Source organism: Conger conger, chromosome 6 (genome assembly GCF_963514075.1).
Source record: "Conger conger chromosome 6, fConCon1.1, whole genome shotgun sequence".
NCBI classification, from domain to species: Eukaryota; Metazoa; Chordata; class Actinopteri; order Anguilliformes; family Congridae; genus Conger; species Conger conger.
Window position 1 is genome coordinate 35656058 of NC_083765.1, and position 16985 is coordinate 35673042.

A 16985-nucleotide genomic window follows, 5' to 3' on the forward strand; every position below is an offset into this window, starting at 1 on the left:
TAAACGCTTTGCAGCAATCTTGGAGATGTATTATTCTGTTCTGTGGGCACGCCAGAGGTGTAACCAGAAGCAGAGCGCGGTGTAATTAAAAATTGACGACACAGGATACAAGCGGGATCCATATCAGCAGCCGTAGTAAAAGCTCTCTCCACCTGGCCCTGCGCCCAGCGCATCTTCCGTGAGGCGAGAAGCAAGTTAGACAACCGTCTGCAGTCCACCCTACGGGTCACGAGTGAAATGACCGATGATGGCAATGTACCTTTGTGTGTGTGTGTGTGTGTGTGTGTGTGTGTGTGTGTGTGTGTGTGTGCGCGAGAGAGAGAAATGACAGCGAATGAATACAAATGCCTCGGGTAACATCTCCGTCCTTTCAACATCACGTTTATTTTTTTTTACAATAGCATAAGATAAAAACAGTCCTTTGTCGCACACATAAATTGTGGTTATAAAAGGAAAGGACAGCTCAAATAATAATCATAACACTGATGACAGTCCTACGAGCAGTAAATGCTGAGAGTATGTACAGTGTGGCGTTGGTAAATAAGTGGCCGACTGATGTGATGGACAGCCTTTGGGACGGGGGGGAGGGGGGCGCATCGCAAGAACCCCCATATCTGCCCCCTCGTCTCCCAACCACACTTACATTATACCCTTAAAAATTCTTAGATTTTAAGAAACCTCTCAGAAGCTTCCGGAATGAGTCAGAGACTCCAAGTCATGGCAGAAAGCTTTAATAAAAACGCAGACGCTTTACCCACCAGCAGGTGGCGGTGTTTCCACCAGGTTCTATTGAGAGGCTCAGAGATGGCTAGCGGTGTTGTGGGCTGGTGGCGAACAGGCAGGTGAGTGGGACCGCAGGGCTTGTTGCGATTCACTGATATTTCAATCAGACGGACAGTGGCATTTGCTGAGCCCAGTGCAGCAACCAATCCATGCGCTGTTTTGGATGTCGCATTGGAAGGGAAGGGAAACCGGTCACCATGGGAGAAGACGGGAGTTTGGGATGATAATCATTTGAATCCTGAAAGCCAGTAGAGCCTATGAGCTTCCTAAGAGTGAGCCTATGAGCCAATCAAGGCACCACTTTTGCGAGAATGTGGTTAAAAACCTCCAGTGGTTTGGAAGGGCATTAATATGAGCCACAACATATGTTTAAAGTAAACAGGGCCCAGAATCAACAACTGGAGCAATATAATGACTGGCCATAACACTCTTTGGTGAAATATTGCACATCAATTTTGTTCTCTTGTCACATATAAAAAATTGTAAGGGTGGCAGAACAGCTGTTATTGATATAAACTAAAGAAAGCACCTCGGGTGAAAGGATATGCACCCATAAACACATACTTAATATTTAGGTGCAATTATCAGAGATATCTGTATCACAACTCAAATAAAGGGGGCAGGTAAGCTGCAAATGCAAATGTAACAATACGAGGCCATGATATAACAATGTCAGGCCATCATGTAACAATGTCAGGTGATGTAACAATGTCAGGCCGTCATGTAACAATGCCAGGTGATGTAACAATGTCAGGCCGTCATGTAACAATGCCAGGTGATGTAACAATGTCAGGTGATGTAACAATGTCAGGCCATCGTGTAACAATGCCAGGTGATGTAACAATGTCAGGCCATCGTGTAACAATGCCAAGTGATGTAACAATGTCAGGCAATCATGTAACAATGCCAGGTGATGTAACAATGCCAGACCATCATATAACAATGCCAGGTGATTTAGCAATGGCAGGTAATGTAACAATAGCAGACCATCACCGTAAATAACATTCTGATCTTTATTGATCTACCTGGTAAAATAAAGGTTAAATGAAAAAATGAGGAAACAAAGGCAAGTATCTATTTTTCCCAGGAAAAAGAGAGAGAGAGAACTGTGAACAAAAGGTGGGGGGATGGTCTGATCTAAAGTGCCCAGTAACAGAGAGCTGAAGCACTTTCTCTCTGTTTTCAGCACCTTTCTGTTTCAGAGGCTTAGAAGAGGGAGCTGAGCGACCACAGTAAGTACAGTGTGAAAAGGTGATTCTAAATCGCGGTTTAAAAAAGGCACGGCATCGTCATGGCAACCCACTCAGGGAAATAACAGGAAGAGAAGCATCGTGTTGAGGGAATGGGATAGGGATGGCGAACGTGGGGGAATCTCAAAGGAGGTGAGACCAGGTGGGCGGGGGGGAAGGAGGGTGCAGGAGTGGGTAAGATTGAGAGGGGGGGGAATGTTCCTCCCCCCTTCTTCCCATGGGGAGACGCAGCAGCAGCCAGACGTGGAACTGGGGCCGTTCCGTAAGGGGTGATAATGACGAAAACTCTCCTGTACGTGTGTGTATATGTGTGTATGTGCTGACTGGATCCCACACTGAAGACCAGGTTGGAAAGTTAAGATGGAGCAAGCAGCCTAGTTTTATATAGTGTTTGACTGCTTGACCTCCCCTTTCCCCTTTCCCTGGGCCTTGTTTGATATATATCAATCATTAACATACACATGCATTATACATTCTGATAAACCGCAACATTGGAGAGCACTCCCTAGTGGCGGGACAATGCAGGGAGGTGTGAGTGTGTGAGGGAGAGAGCAAGAGAGAGTGCTATGGAGCACACTGTGAACAGATAACTACCCAGCAGGGAAAAGGCACTAGAGTGTGCTTGTGTGTGAACTATATGTGTGCCTGTGTGTACAACCTACAGACAACATGCATTTCTGTGTTCTTGGGATCTACCTGAAACTCAAACTTGCAGAAAGACAAAGCAATGTGTGTGTCGCAGAAAGTCTCTCTCTCACACACCCACACACAGGCAGACACCTGATTTCATACAATCATACTCATGAAAAAAACTAAAAAAAACTGTAAGCTATTTCTTTTTAGCTTTAACTTTTCTTCCTTTAAAAAAAAGATATTCAGATGTTGTCACGGAAACACTGCACAAACAGAAATCACGTGGACCGGGCGAACTCCGATAAAGAAAGAAGCAGGGGGGGCGGTCGGGGGAGTTGAAGCCTTCTGGTTACCGCTCTGTGTGGCGGCGGAATCGACTGGCTCTGACAGACATCGGTCTGGTTTCCATGGCAGCGCGACATGAGGGAAGAAATGTCGAGGCAGAAAATCGATGACGGACTGATGTTCTGCTCGGCGTTCCTCTGCAGCGCACAAGCGCGAGTGGCACGGGCGAGTCCGTTGTCTGCGGCTGGTGTGATTCCTTCATTTGAAGAGACAGCGGCTCCACTGGCCGAGCTGTCATTCGATAAAGATATCGCCGGTGATACGGTTCAGGGAACGGACGAGGTGGAAAGCCGAATGCTTTCCATATGGGGAATTTGCGTTGTGACACAATTCTATGTTGTTGTATCTTCTGCCTTTTGGCGGACAGAGGTGGTCGCAGGGCACCTCTGGAACATATACGGTCACATCAAGTGATCTTAAACTGTACAGTGTGTGTTTATGTTTGAGTGCATGTATATATGAAGGCCAATCACAACAAGCAGCAACCTCCTGCTTCCTCTTAATACGTATATGTTTATGTCAGCTGCTGTCTCTAAAGAAGTGTCTCTGCTATGTGCCTGTGTACGTGTTGCTGTGTGTATCCGTGCATCAGGTACCGTCACTGCAGTAGTGTCTCTATGTGTCCGTGACATTGTTGACAAGCTTCTGTGTTCTGTTGCCCAGCCTCGAATATGTGCCTGCGCTGATGCTGAAGACATGTCTGCACCTGTGTAGACTGAGCGCCGCAGTTAAACTACCTCCACGATATTCTATTCTGCCAATTATAAGTCAGAAAGCTTGAACCTATCAGAGATCATAGCCAATCAGAGAGCGATGTCCTTGTCTCTACGGAGGCAGCTGGGCGACGCAGTGCGGCCCGCCTCCTCCTGCACACCCAATCAGCAGGTCCGTCAGTCACGTGACCTCTGAGAGCACAATAAGAGGACCGGAACGTGAGGGCTTCAAATCGAACCCAAATAAAACAAACGAACAAAAGCAAAAAAACATAAAACAAAAACAAACACTGATGGTGCAGCCTTAACATGACTTATGGCTCGGCCCAAAGTTAACTTTACCATTTATAAAACACAAACAGAAATTTAATTAATGGTAAACGTAAAGTCCTTTAGTCAAAAGAGCATGTAAACTTCACTCTCCGGCTCCCCCTAGTGACCACCTTTGCTATATGGAGGGGGGTCCTGGAGTCAAAGTCCCCACCTCCCTTGCCAGTCAAGTGAATGGGGGAGTTCCCAGAGTCTGTCTGTATTCCCACAGTAAATTGGTTGAAAAGGAACCATACTTGGCAACCCTCGACCAACCCTTTGATTGACAGAGCGCAGTGCGGTCCGTTCTCCGAGAAACACTTTCCTGACACAGAGGGGAGGGCTGTTTGCCCGCAGGGGGCAATACTGGGGCACCAGTGAAAATCCTGAACTCTGCAGCAGGAGGTAGAACATCCCAAATCTGCTCCCATGTTGAAGCTAAAAGTGATAAGCGGTTTGAAGAGTATTTCAGTAGGTAGATAATGGCCCCAAGCACTGATCCCGGATCAGTCTCAAAACCGTTGTTTGGAATGTCTGCAGGGTTATGATCAGAGTTTACTGGTTTAATACTTTAGGCCCACAATTCATCCAGAGTACATGTGCACGAACATGCAAGCAGAGAGCCTAGTGGCTGATGGGTAGTGTAGTTTTCTTTTCCTGCTGTTCCACCCGCCTCACTTCCCAGGGAACACAGTGATCTTGCCAGCCTTGGCCAGAGAGTCTATGATTTGGGCCTCAAAGTCAGCATCGTGGACCCCTGTCTTACGGAACTCTCCGGAATACCGGTTCTGCTCCCAATAGTGGTGCCAATTCCCTCGGCTGTCAGCCCCAAAGCCAAATACATTCACCTGCAAAGACAGTAAGAGAAAAATACATTCATCTGTACAGTCAGAATCGGACACATTCATGTCCATAGAGACCAACATTACCCACCAAACATTTTGACGTTTGGTAGACCTCTAATATAATCAATAATGGAGGTCAATATTACGTTGATTAGTTGGGCAGAAATGAAAGTTTTTGGCTTTGGTAATTTGATGTGTACAAAACAGTGATCTATTATAGGTAGAAAGGTGGTCGTGTCATGACTCAATGTCAATCAGCTTCGTAGCCGCAATGTAAGTCAACAGATTGTTTGGGTGGGTAGCCAGTGCCTACAGATAGAAGTATGTTTAGAATACGGTCATCTGTGCAGAAGAAGGGGCTTGTTTGTTTTTTCAGCATCAGTGCTGTATACTGTAGATGCAGTGCGGTTACACATACATTACATTACATTATTACATTACATGGCACTTATCCAGAGCGATGTACAACAAAGTGCAAATCAAAAACAAGAACAAGTGCAAAGAGGACCTGTGAGGACAGTACAGTTCTGAGTCCTAGTGTAACCATACAGATATAATCGGAACCCTTGAAGAATACATCAACTTCCAAACTAGCATACCACAGTTGGCAGCTAGAATACAACAATACAACAGCCAATAAAAAACAACAATACCCATACAAGTAACAATGTCTATACAATCTATACATAAGTGCCATTACAGTCTAAGGCTAATCATGGTGGTGAGTTGGGGAGGGAACATACAATGATTATGATGCAGGAACCTAATCCTGTTCACCGAATCCATCACATTTGTTTCTACATGCCATAAAGAACGGTGAATATCTAAACATTGCACAAATGCACTGCACTGATACCTAAATATATACGTACATTTGCAGATAGGCAAATGATATTACATTGCTCTGTGAACGTATTGGAGAGCATGTGTGATTGTGCCCATATGAGAAAATATGTGATGGTACATGTGTATGTCTGTGCATGTGTATGTCTGTGCATGTGTGCACGTGTCAGACCTGGATTCACTGCATATTTGAAATACTTAACTATAGACATTAATCCAATTTTATACTTAATTAATGATTTTCTCATTTTCTGCCCAATTTATAATCATATTCCCATCAGTGCTTCAACCTCTTCCACCGACTGAGGAGAAAGCAGACTTTCATGTGCTGTCCTCTGAAGTTTGCAGGTCAGGCTCACACAGACATGAGTCAGAGGAGTACATTTCATGTGCGGTTCACCCAATGCCCTAGAACGGTGCCTTGGCAGGGTGAGCCAGCAGCCCCGTTGATCCAATTTCCAATGTATGTGGGTTTATGTGTATGTGTATGTGTGAGTGTGTGTATGAATGGGTGAATGAGAATGAAAATGAGAAGCATCAATTGTACAGCGCTTTTGGATACAGGGCGTTGTATATATGGTGTTATATGAGCATCCTTTGTGTTCGGTGACATGGGGTGAAAGTACACGCTCGCCTCACCTCGTCGCACACGTGCAGAGCGAAGAACAGCACCAGCATGCCTGTGGAGGGGTAGCGGCCGTGGTGCCGGGTCCAGCGGTCATGGATGTACTTAAAGAAAGCCGGGTTGTAGATCTGGACCTGGAGGGACAGAGGGAGGGACGTGACCTCGGCCAGTCATGGCTCTGCGTACGGGAGAGGACCCTAATCTGATACAGCTCTGATACTGGGGAGGGGGAGGGAGTAACCTGAACCAATCACAGCTCTGATATTGGAGAGGGAGCCACTGCCACAACAGTGGTATGCAGAAGAGCATCTCTGAACCAATTAACCTGAACCAATCACAGCTCTGATAAGGGGGGACGACAATAAATTAAAACCATTCAGAGCTCTGAGATTGGAGGAGAGCAGACATCTGGACCAATCGGCGCTTTGAGACTGGGGGTAGGCAGGGCTAGGTTGTGACCTTCACCAATAACAATCCTGAGGTACATTGACAAGTAAATGCTGACACCAATTGCCTGCTAAAGACCTGGCCACTGGCACGGATTCGGTGAACAGAGACAGAACAGTACCTTGTCTTTATCGACGCGCAGGAACTGCTTTACTGGAGCATAGGTACTGGAGAGAGGAAGAGAGGGAGAGAGAGGGGAGGGAAGATAAAGAGTAGGAGGGAGAGAGAGAGAGAAAGGCTACTGTAATTAAAGTAGAACTGAACAAGCATTATCATTTTGACAGGAGATGAACTATAACTTAGTAATGCAATGGACATTCGTTCTCGCACTCCCTTTCATAGACAGGACAATGCTGTGGTGAAAGGGCCTCCATCCTGAATGTTCAACTCAGGAACATGGCGTACATTCAGGACACTCAGTGAGCACTTTATTAGGCTGACCTGTACACCAGCTCGTTAATGCGAACATCTAATCAGCCAATGATCTAATCAGCCAATCATGCAGCAACTCATAAAAGCATGCAGACAGTCAAGAGGTTCAGTTATTTCTCGGACCAACATAATAATGGGGAAGAAATGTGAACAAAGTGACTATGCCCATGTCCAGATGTGGTGGTTTGAGTATCTCAGAAACAGCAGATTTCCTGGGATTTTCACACATAACAGTCTCTCGAGTTTACAGAGAATAATGGGAAAAACAAAAGAAGTCGAATTCTGAGGGTGAAAATGCCTTGTCAATGACAGAGGTCAGAGGAGAAGGGCCAGACTGGTTCAAGCTGAAAGCAAGGTAAATAACCACACGCCACAACACTGGTATGCAGAAGAGCATCTCTGACAACACATGTCAAACCTCTTAAGTGGATGGACTACAGCAGTAGACGACCAATAAAAATAAGTCTATTAAATACCCAATTTAGAGTACATGTGTATGCACGTAGGTGTGCGGGGGTCTGGTAGACTCTCTCTGCACTCACAAGCGTATCTGGCCGGTGGACAGTGCGCTGGTGATCCACAGAAGATCCAGGGTTTTGAAGGGCACCAGGACGAAGCTGACGTTGGCCGCCAGGTTCTTGGCGCTCTCGGGGTACATGAAGTGGTGCGTGGTGTGGCTCCCTGCGTCCTCCTCATAGCCCACCGTGGGAGCCAGGTTGATCCTGACGGACAGACAGACAGACAGAGGGGCCGAAGCCCATCAGACCAGGCGGGGGGCCCTTGCGGATGGACAGAAGGGGAAGGCGAACGGACGCATGGCGGACGAAAGCGCTCTCAGGCGGAATGTAATGAACTCGGCCCACGCAGGTGGTGCTGCACGCAGCGGAGCTGCTGCTACGCCTGCAACTCAGACGGGCTTCATTACAGCCGCTTATCCAGCCGCCCACACACAGCAGCTCATTAAGGGAGCGGAGGATGCAGTCTGAACAGACACGCACTCACACACTCACACACACGCACACACGCACTCAAACACACACACACACACTCACTCACACACACATACACAAACACACACAGCAGCTCATTAAGGGAGCAGAGGATGCAGTCTGAACAGACACGCACTCACACACACACACACACACACACACACACGCACACACGCACTCACACACACACACTCACTCACACACACATACACAAACACACACAGCAGCTCATTAAGGGAGCGGAGGATGCACACACACAGGCACAGATACACACCCACACACACACACACACACACACACAAACACACACACACACACACACAAACACAAAAAGACATACATACATACAGACACACACACACACACACACACACACACAAATACATACATACAGTGGTGTGAAAAAGTGTTCCTTCCTGATTTCTTATTTTTTTGCATGTTTGTCACACTTAAATGTTTCAGATCACCAAACAAATTTAAATATTAGTCAAAGACAACACAAGTAAACATAAAATGCAGTTTTTAAATGAAGGTTTTTATTATTAAGGGAGAAAAAAAATCCAAACCTACATGGCCCTGTGTGAAAAAGTGATTGCCCCCTAAACCTAATAACTGGTTGGGCCACCCGTAGCAGCAACAACTGCAATCAAGCGTTTGCGATAACTTGCAATGAGTCTCTTACAGCGTTGTGGAGGAATTTTGGCCCACTCATCTTTGCAGAATTGTTGTAATTCAGCCACATTGGAGGGTTCGAGCATGAACCGCCTTTTTAAGGTCATGCCACAGCATCTCAATAGGATTCAGGTCAGGACTTTGACTAGGCCACTCCAGAGTCTTCATTTTGTTTTTCTTCAGCCATTCAGAGGTGGACTTGCTGGTGTGTTTTGGATCATTGTCCTGCTGCAGAACCCAAGTTCGTTTCAGCTTGAGGTCACGAACAGATGGCCGGACATTCTCCTTCAGGATTTTTTGGTAGACAGCAGAATTCATGGTTCCATTTATCACAGCAAGTCTTCCAGGTCCTGAAGCAGCAAAACAGCCCCAGACCATCACACTACCACCACCATATTTTACTGTTGGTATGATGTTCTTTTTCTGAAATGTGGTGTTACTTTTACGCCAGATGTAATGGGACACACACCTTCCAAAAAGTTCAACTTTTGTCTCGTCAGACCACAGAGTATTTTCCCAAAAGTCTTGGGGATCATCAAGATGTTCTCTGGCAAAATTGAGACGAGCCTTAATGTTCTTTTTGCTCAGCAGTGGTTTTTGTCTTGGAACATGCAGGCCATTTTTGCCCAGTCTCTTTCTTATGGTGGAGTCATGAACACTGACCTTAACTGAGGCAAGTGAGGCCTGCAGTTCTTTGGATGTTGTTGTGGGGTCTTTTGTGACCTCTTGGATGAGTTGTCACTGCGCTCTTGGGGTAATTTTGGTCGGCTTCCACTCCTGGGAAGGTTCACCACTGTTCCATGTTTTCGCCATTTGTGGATAATGGCTCTCACTGTGGTTCGCTGGAGTCCCAAAGCTTTAGAAATGGCTTTATAACCTTTTCCAGACTGATAGATCTCAATTACTTTCTTTCTCATTTGTTCCTGAATTTCTTTTTGAGGATCATTTGGTCTTCTTCACTTTGTCAGGCAGGTCCTATTTAAGTGATTTCTTGATTGAGAACAGGTGTGGCAGTAATCAGGCCTGGGTGTGGCTAGAGAAATTGAACTCAGGTTTGATAAAGCACAGTTAAGTTATGTTTTAACAGGGGGGGCAATCACTTTTTCACACAGGGCCATGTAGGTTTGGAATTTTTTTCTCCCTTAATAATAAAAATCTTCATTTAAAAACTGCATTTTGTGTTTACTTGTGTTGTCTTTGACTAATATTTAAATTTGTTTGATGATCTGAAACATTTAAGCGTGACAAACATGCAAAAAAATAAGAAATCAGGAAGGGGGCAAACACTTTTTCACACCTCTGTATACAGACATACGCAACTGAACAATCAGAAATAGCAGAGCTGTTCAACTGTTCAATTACTTTCGGTTCCCTAAAATGGAGGGGCTATGTATAAAAAAGGGAAGTGAGTCCTACACGGATCGCTTGATATAGATGTAAAATGGTAAAATGGCAGGCATTTATATAGCACCTTTATCCAAAGCGCTGTACAATTGATGCTTCTCCATTCACCCATTCATACACACAATGATGGCGATTGGCTGCCATGCAAGGCCCGACCAGCTCGTCAGGAGCAGGGTTAGATGTCTTTCTCAGGGACACCTCGACACAGCCCGGGCGGGGGATCGAACCGGCAACCCTCCGACTGCCAGACGACTGCTCTTACTGCCTGAACCCTGTCGCCCCCAAAAGATGTAAATACCCTCAAACTAGTCTGCAAGACAGTCTGCACTTCAACCTCACAGCCATTGCTTCATTTCAAACTCAAATGGAGTACAGCATACAGAACAAATACTTATGGGCTGCACTGTATATGCATATGCGGCAGCAGGTGTGGGAAGCTGCAGGGGTGGCAGACTGCAGGGTTTAGTGCTGTCCTTCATTGTTCTGTTCGAGGGCATTATCACAATAATCTACTTTAAGAGCTGAGTGTTTCTGTTCTTTATCTTCTTAAGACACAAAGCTGGGGCATGTAAGCCACAGGGAGGGCAATTCTCCCTGGGACGTAGCGGGAGGTCACATGACCAGGGAAAGGAGGGGATGGGGTCTTAGTCATACAGCATCACCTGCCCCTTTCTCCCTCACGTAAAGAATTCAGACTTTGTGATTTGCCATTGGGAAAGATTTCGCTCACACTCTCACTTTGTCTCTGTCCGTCTTTCTCTCTCTTTCACATGGGCGTTGACACTCCGCTCTCACGAGACATTTTCACTTGAAAGGGTGATTCTGTTTTCCACACACACAGACACCGACACTCACACCCACCCGAAACAAAAGCCCCCTTTACCCCCTTCCCGCATCACACAAAGGCCTGTCTGTCACGTCTCAGCCCCTCCCTCTGTACAAAGAGGGCTAAGATGACCGCCTGTCACACGGCAAAATGAGACAGATGAATCTATAAAAACATGCAGCGCGGGAGCAGGCAGAGATATTTACAGTGGGATCAAGGCTGGGACTGCATGATCAATCACACACACCTGTCACACATAAAAATTCTGTCTGTCTTCCTCATTTTCATTGTCTCATATTTTCTCTCCCCCCCCCCCCCCCCCAAACAAAAAGGCGCACTCAGTCCGAGTGCTTGGTTATTGCCCTTGGTCTTGTCGGGACAACAAAACGACCCAGAGCCAATCGCACACACACACGGCAGCACAAGGCTGCCAGAGTGAGAGGAGGAGAGGAGGAGAGAGAAAGAAAAACAGAGACGGAGACAGAGAGAGATGGTGCCCGTTAGGAGCGCATGAAACGAGTGAGAAGATTAATTGAAAATGTTAGCGAGAGTGGCAGACGAGAGACACACTCCGAGAACAGTGTCATCTCAATCCTCTATCCCTCTCCCCCTTTCTGTCGCTCTCTTTCTGTCTCCGCCTTTCTCTCTGTAATTCTCTACATACAGGTATCTGTTTCAGTTCAGCTCAGTGGTTTTATTTGTCACTGGAGTTGCCAAAGCTCAATTATACTTTCAACAAACCTCATGAAACTGATGAAAAAGGACACAGTTCAAATAGTAAAATTGTTCAAATTAATAATATTTTAAACAAGAAATATGATAAAACTCCCAAATAATGTTTGTGCTAAGTTTATACATGTCACTAACTGTCACATTGTTGCAGCAAGGCACAGTATATTCTTTCCAAAAGCAAAAGGGTAATATTTGAACAGCCTGCAGTGCGAGGAATTCTAAATGGATCTAGGATCTAGTAACTGAAATAAATGTCTTCATCTCTGTAATAAACAAAGTGCTTGAGGCAGAAACACTTTGGCAAAATGTGAAACAAAACAAAAAAATCATATCTTTTTTGTCAGTTGTGAAACTGCAAAGATGTATTTCTTTTTTATTCCTCTGCTTGTGTCAAATGAGTACTAACACTGACTTACTGGTTCTCACACTTTCACCAGACACTTTCCTTTGAAGGGGTGATCCACTGCTGTTTCCCATTTGCACATGCAGGCAAAGTACAACCGACAAAAGCCGAAATGTTGTACTCTCTGCACCTTCTTCTCCACTCCACCACTCTTCCACTTACATAACCTGACTGCTTTTAGATTAGCTATATTAGTCAGAATTAGTAATATATTTTTAAAAGTGTTTTTTAAATGTTTTTGTCAGACAGACTGTCTCAATTATAATAACTTATATAAATAATTTACTAATTTCAAGACACTTCCTGGTTATATAAGGTCTAAAGATGAGGATAAAAACCACTCCAGCTACACTTGGAATTGAACTGAAAAAAATCCTTCATTGTTCAAACCAGCGCCTTTCAGCATGTACCCTTCGACAGGGTTTTGTGGTACATGCCAAAATGTGTTGCTTTTAACAAAAAAGGGATTACTTTCTTCTGGTCAACTCAAAGTAAATCTTTAAAGTAGAGGTGTTAGTTAAGTGAGGAAGCCACCCTGCTGGAAAAAAAACCAGCTCAAGCTATGTTTTGAAACAACTAGTAGCTGGTTGACCAGTTCAGACCAGCTCCCAACTCAACATGGTTTAGCTGGTTGACCAGTTCAGACCAGCTCCCAACTCAACATGGTTTAGCTGGTTGACCAGTTCAGACCAGCTCCAAGCTAGACATGGTTTGACCAGCTAAAGCAATGTTTTGAAACAGTCAACTGGCTACCAGCTCAGACCAGCTAATGACCAGCTTGACCAGCTCAGTTTTCAAGCTGGTCAAGCTTGCAGAGCTGGATTTTACAGCAGGGCACAGAGCTCTCCATATTTAAATAAAGGTTAAATAAATAGAAAGAAATGAAAGGATTTGGCCCCTCTCTCACCTCATGATGAAGTTGTGTCCGTCGATCAGCCTCCCGTACCCCGCCCCCCGCAGGTTGCCCGAGTTCCCCACCACTGCGCACCGCTGGCAGCGGGCGGGGTCCCAGGACCCGTAGGGGGAGTGTCCTGGAATGACCTGGAAGAGGCGGGTCAGCACCTGCTGTATGCTGTGGGGCTTGAACTGCGGCTGCAGCATCTGTAGGGGGCCAGAGAGAGAGAAATCCCACATCATCAGCCCCAGACGGCCACAGGAATGGGTGAAGGTCTGGTGGGAAATGCTGGGTCAGAAAGGTAGAGTCCTCTCCAGTGTTCTGTTTCACTTGTACTTGCGCATTAGCACAATTCTTCAGCCTAGAGGATTAATAAAGCTGGCTGAGTTCATGAGTAACACTTGGACTTTCAATCCATAAAATGTTGGGGGTTTTTTTTGTTGCAAAAAGCAAATTAGCTACCTCTCAAATAAATCTACCTTGAACTTCAACGTGGCATAGACTGTTTTGCAGGTGATGACAGAAAGTAAACCCATACCAATGCATGTATAGTCTAGATTTAATTTAATGGCTCAAAAAACAGAGCTGACAAAAAAATCATTAAAAATCTCTGCCTTTCGCCATCAGATTAAATCTAGACTATTCTACAAAGGCATCAGTGTTTGCTTTCTATCATCAAATGCATTTTGACCCAGCACTGTAAAAAAAAATGCTTTCATTGTTTTCATTTTGAGTTGAGCATGCCTACTCCCCCATGCTACTCAGGTGGAACAAAAGGTACAATTTACTCCATACACTTTCCCACAAAATATGAGACAGGTGCTGAATGCAGCAGAAAGTCCAGGGGTCAGAAAGTAAAAGTCCTGTGTTTCTTCCACCCATGAACTCAGCCAGCTGATTTTACTAATTAGTTCTACCACCCGGCTGAAGAATTAAGCTAATTAGCAAATCCAGGTGATTGGAACAAAATACTGGGGAGGACTTTTATTTTCACCTGAAAATGAGGGATGAGCAGGAGACATTTTGTTTACCCTCCAGTGCAATTAATAAAGAAAAGCACCAGATCCAAATGACGTTTCCATTCATCGCACAATCTCATCAGTCTGACAAAGAGCCACACAACGGCCAACAACGTCACTTATATCCAGTGCTAATAAATGAACTGCCCTGGGGAGAAGACAAGACGTGTCCCACTCATCCTTCATGTTTAGGCTACTGCTGAGTTTGGCGACTGTCAGAGATGTTTGTGTGCGGCTTATTACTTTCTTTGATGGCACAGAGATGTGAGCCACACGGGGAAAAGAGCTGAGCAGCCTGGATTACGTATGAACTGCAGCCGCACAGATACACGTTTCAAATGCGTGCTCTTAATGCTCTGCCTGTCTCTGGAAAGGGACGAAATCGGGAGAGGTTAGAGAGGGAGATAAACACAGGCGAGACAGTGACGTGGACAGATGGAAGTGATTGAGTCTGATCCGCTACAGAAATACGCCTGAGCATCGCTCCTGGTCTCTCCTAAGATCCTACGCTGTGCTTCCACCGGAACATCCTGTTCCGACCCCCTGCACCCGCCTCCCCACCACCCCACCCCCCACCCCAATGTTCATGGCCGGCGCCCCAGCCTGGCTCCAGCACCTGGCACAGCCCACAAGCAGCCGACACATGTTCCCTGCCACGTCTGCCAGACTGGGCTCTCCATTTCTGCAGCACTCACCTCCAATGCACTGAATGCACTGAACTGCCTTACTGCATAACACAGTGAATATAACTGCTGTACCACATAACACACTGAGTATAACTGCCTTACTGCATAACACACTGAATATAACTGCCTTACCGCATAACACACTGAATATAACTGCCTTACCACATAACACACTGAATATAACTGCCTTACCACATAACACTGTGAAAATAACTGCCTTACCACATAACACAGTGAATATAATGCCTTACCACATAACACAGTGAATATAACTGCCTTACCGCATAACACAGTGAATATAACTGCCTTACCACATAACACACTGAATATAACTGCCTTACCACATAACACAGTGAATATAACTGCCTTACCGCATAACACAGTGAATATAACTGCCTTACCACATAACACACTGAATATAACTGCCTTACCACATAACACAGTGAATATAACTGCCTTACCACATAACACAGTGAATATTATGCCTTACCGCATAACACACTGAATATAACTGCCTTACCACATAACACAGTGAATATAATGCCTTACTGCATAACACAGTGAATATAACTGCTTTACCACATAACACAGTGAATATAACTGCCTTACCGCATAACACAGTGAATATAACTGCCTTACCACATAACACACTGAATATAACTGCCTTACCACATAACACACTGAATATAATGCACTACCGCATAACACAGTGAATATAACTGCCCTACCTCATAACACAGTGAATATAACTGCCCTACCTCATAACACAGTGAATATAACCGTCTTATGCCATAAAATAGAGAATATGCACACTTATTCCGTACTTTAGTGAATATAACTGCTTGCCCATTATCACAATGATTATGATACCTAACCCTGAGTTTGGGGCAATTCAATTCAGTCAATTCAGAAAATGAATTGAAATTCAATTTGTGCACTGAAAAATATAGTATTCTTTGATGATCTTTAAATCCGAATGAATTTCCTGGAATTGAATCCTGCGGCCTGAAATAAATATTCGGACAGTACATGGGATTATATTCCAATATATCTGCAATAATACCTGATTTACCTGCTTTACTCTAAATATGCCCCGTCTGGTACTGTAATATTATGAATTTGTTTTTGACTTGAGTTCTACGCTTGTGGAATTACTATGCATAACTGCTCCCCCGACCACTTCTTATCTTTTGCTAGAATTCTCCTTCCCTGCTTCTCTACTTCTCCTGTTCCCCGCTTCACTTGATTTCAGTCCAAGTCCTGTTCCCTTTCCCATGGATTTCATTTGCACAATGAGGCCTAACTTCTCTCCACAGGATTCTCTCCAGCTGATTTCATTTCTGAGGAATTCCTCAACATTTCTTTTAAGCAGGCACACCCTTTCCTTGGCAGACTGGCACGTACTATCATACTCCATCTTACAGAGACCAGGGATCTTGGCACAGACCAGAGATCTTAGTATAAACAGAAGGCTGGATACATGACAAAGAGAGAGAGAGAACAAAAGAGAGATAGATGCAGAAAAAGAGTTAGTGAGAGACAGAAAAAGAGGGAAGGAGATTACAAAAGAAGATCCAGAGGTCAAGCAAGGAGGAGATCTGCATCTAATACATCATTGTTTTGGATTCAAATACTTTTCTATGCTTTACTGAGCATATCTGGTTAAATGAAATTGCACCAGGCAAAGAGAAGAGGAAAGAAGAGGTCCTGTAGAGGTGTTGGGTGTCCGGGGCAGCTCACTTACCACCCACCAGTAGTACACATCGGAGGGCAGTTGGATGTTGTCCCGGGTCCAGACAGGCGATATGTCAGGATCGTAGTTCTCGTCGAACCACTCCGAGACACCGGGGTCTCCCACACAGTGCTGGCAGGCGCAGGTTTTGGGCTGGGCACCCCCTTGTGGACCGAGCCGGTGGGTGCCGGCGTAGCTAGGCACCAGCTTGACCCTCCGGGACTCCTCCCAGCTGGGGGGATCCAGGTATGGCAACCCGGTGCCCCCCCGGAGGGAGAGGGAGAAGAGCAGGGAGGTGAGGAAGAGCAGGGCCAGGGACCCCAGCAGCACCCAGACGCGCAGGGAGCAGCGCATGGCTGGTCCCCCCGCCCCGCCCGCGGCCACGCCCGGTCCCCACAGCCT

General features: G+C 45.5%; 1 protein-coding gene across 1 annotated transcript; it reads right to left on the bottom strand.

The window, feature by feature from the left end:
• Positions 1-365: 365 nt before the first annotated feature.
• st3gal2 (ST3 beta-galactoside alpha-2,3-sialyltransferase 2) lies at positions 366-16941 on the bottom strand. The gene is made up of 6 exons (XM_061246356.1): positions 16596-16941; positions 13159-13352; positions 7768-7947; positions 6915-6960; positions 6361-6480; positions 366-4881 (listed from the first exon to the last, which is right to left on the bottom strand). The coding sequence occupies exons 1-6, from the start codon at positions 16935-16937 to the stop codon at positions 4708-4710; spliced, it is 1056 nt and encodes a 351-aa protein (XP_061102340.1). The 5' UTR covers positions 16938-16941; the 3' UTR covers positions 366-4707.
• Positions 16942-16985: the final 44 nt, after the last annotated feature.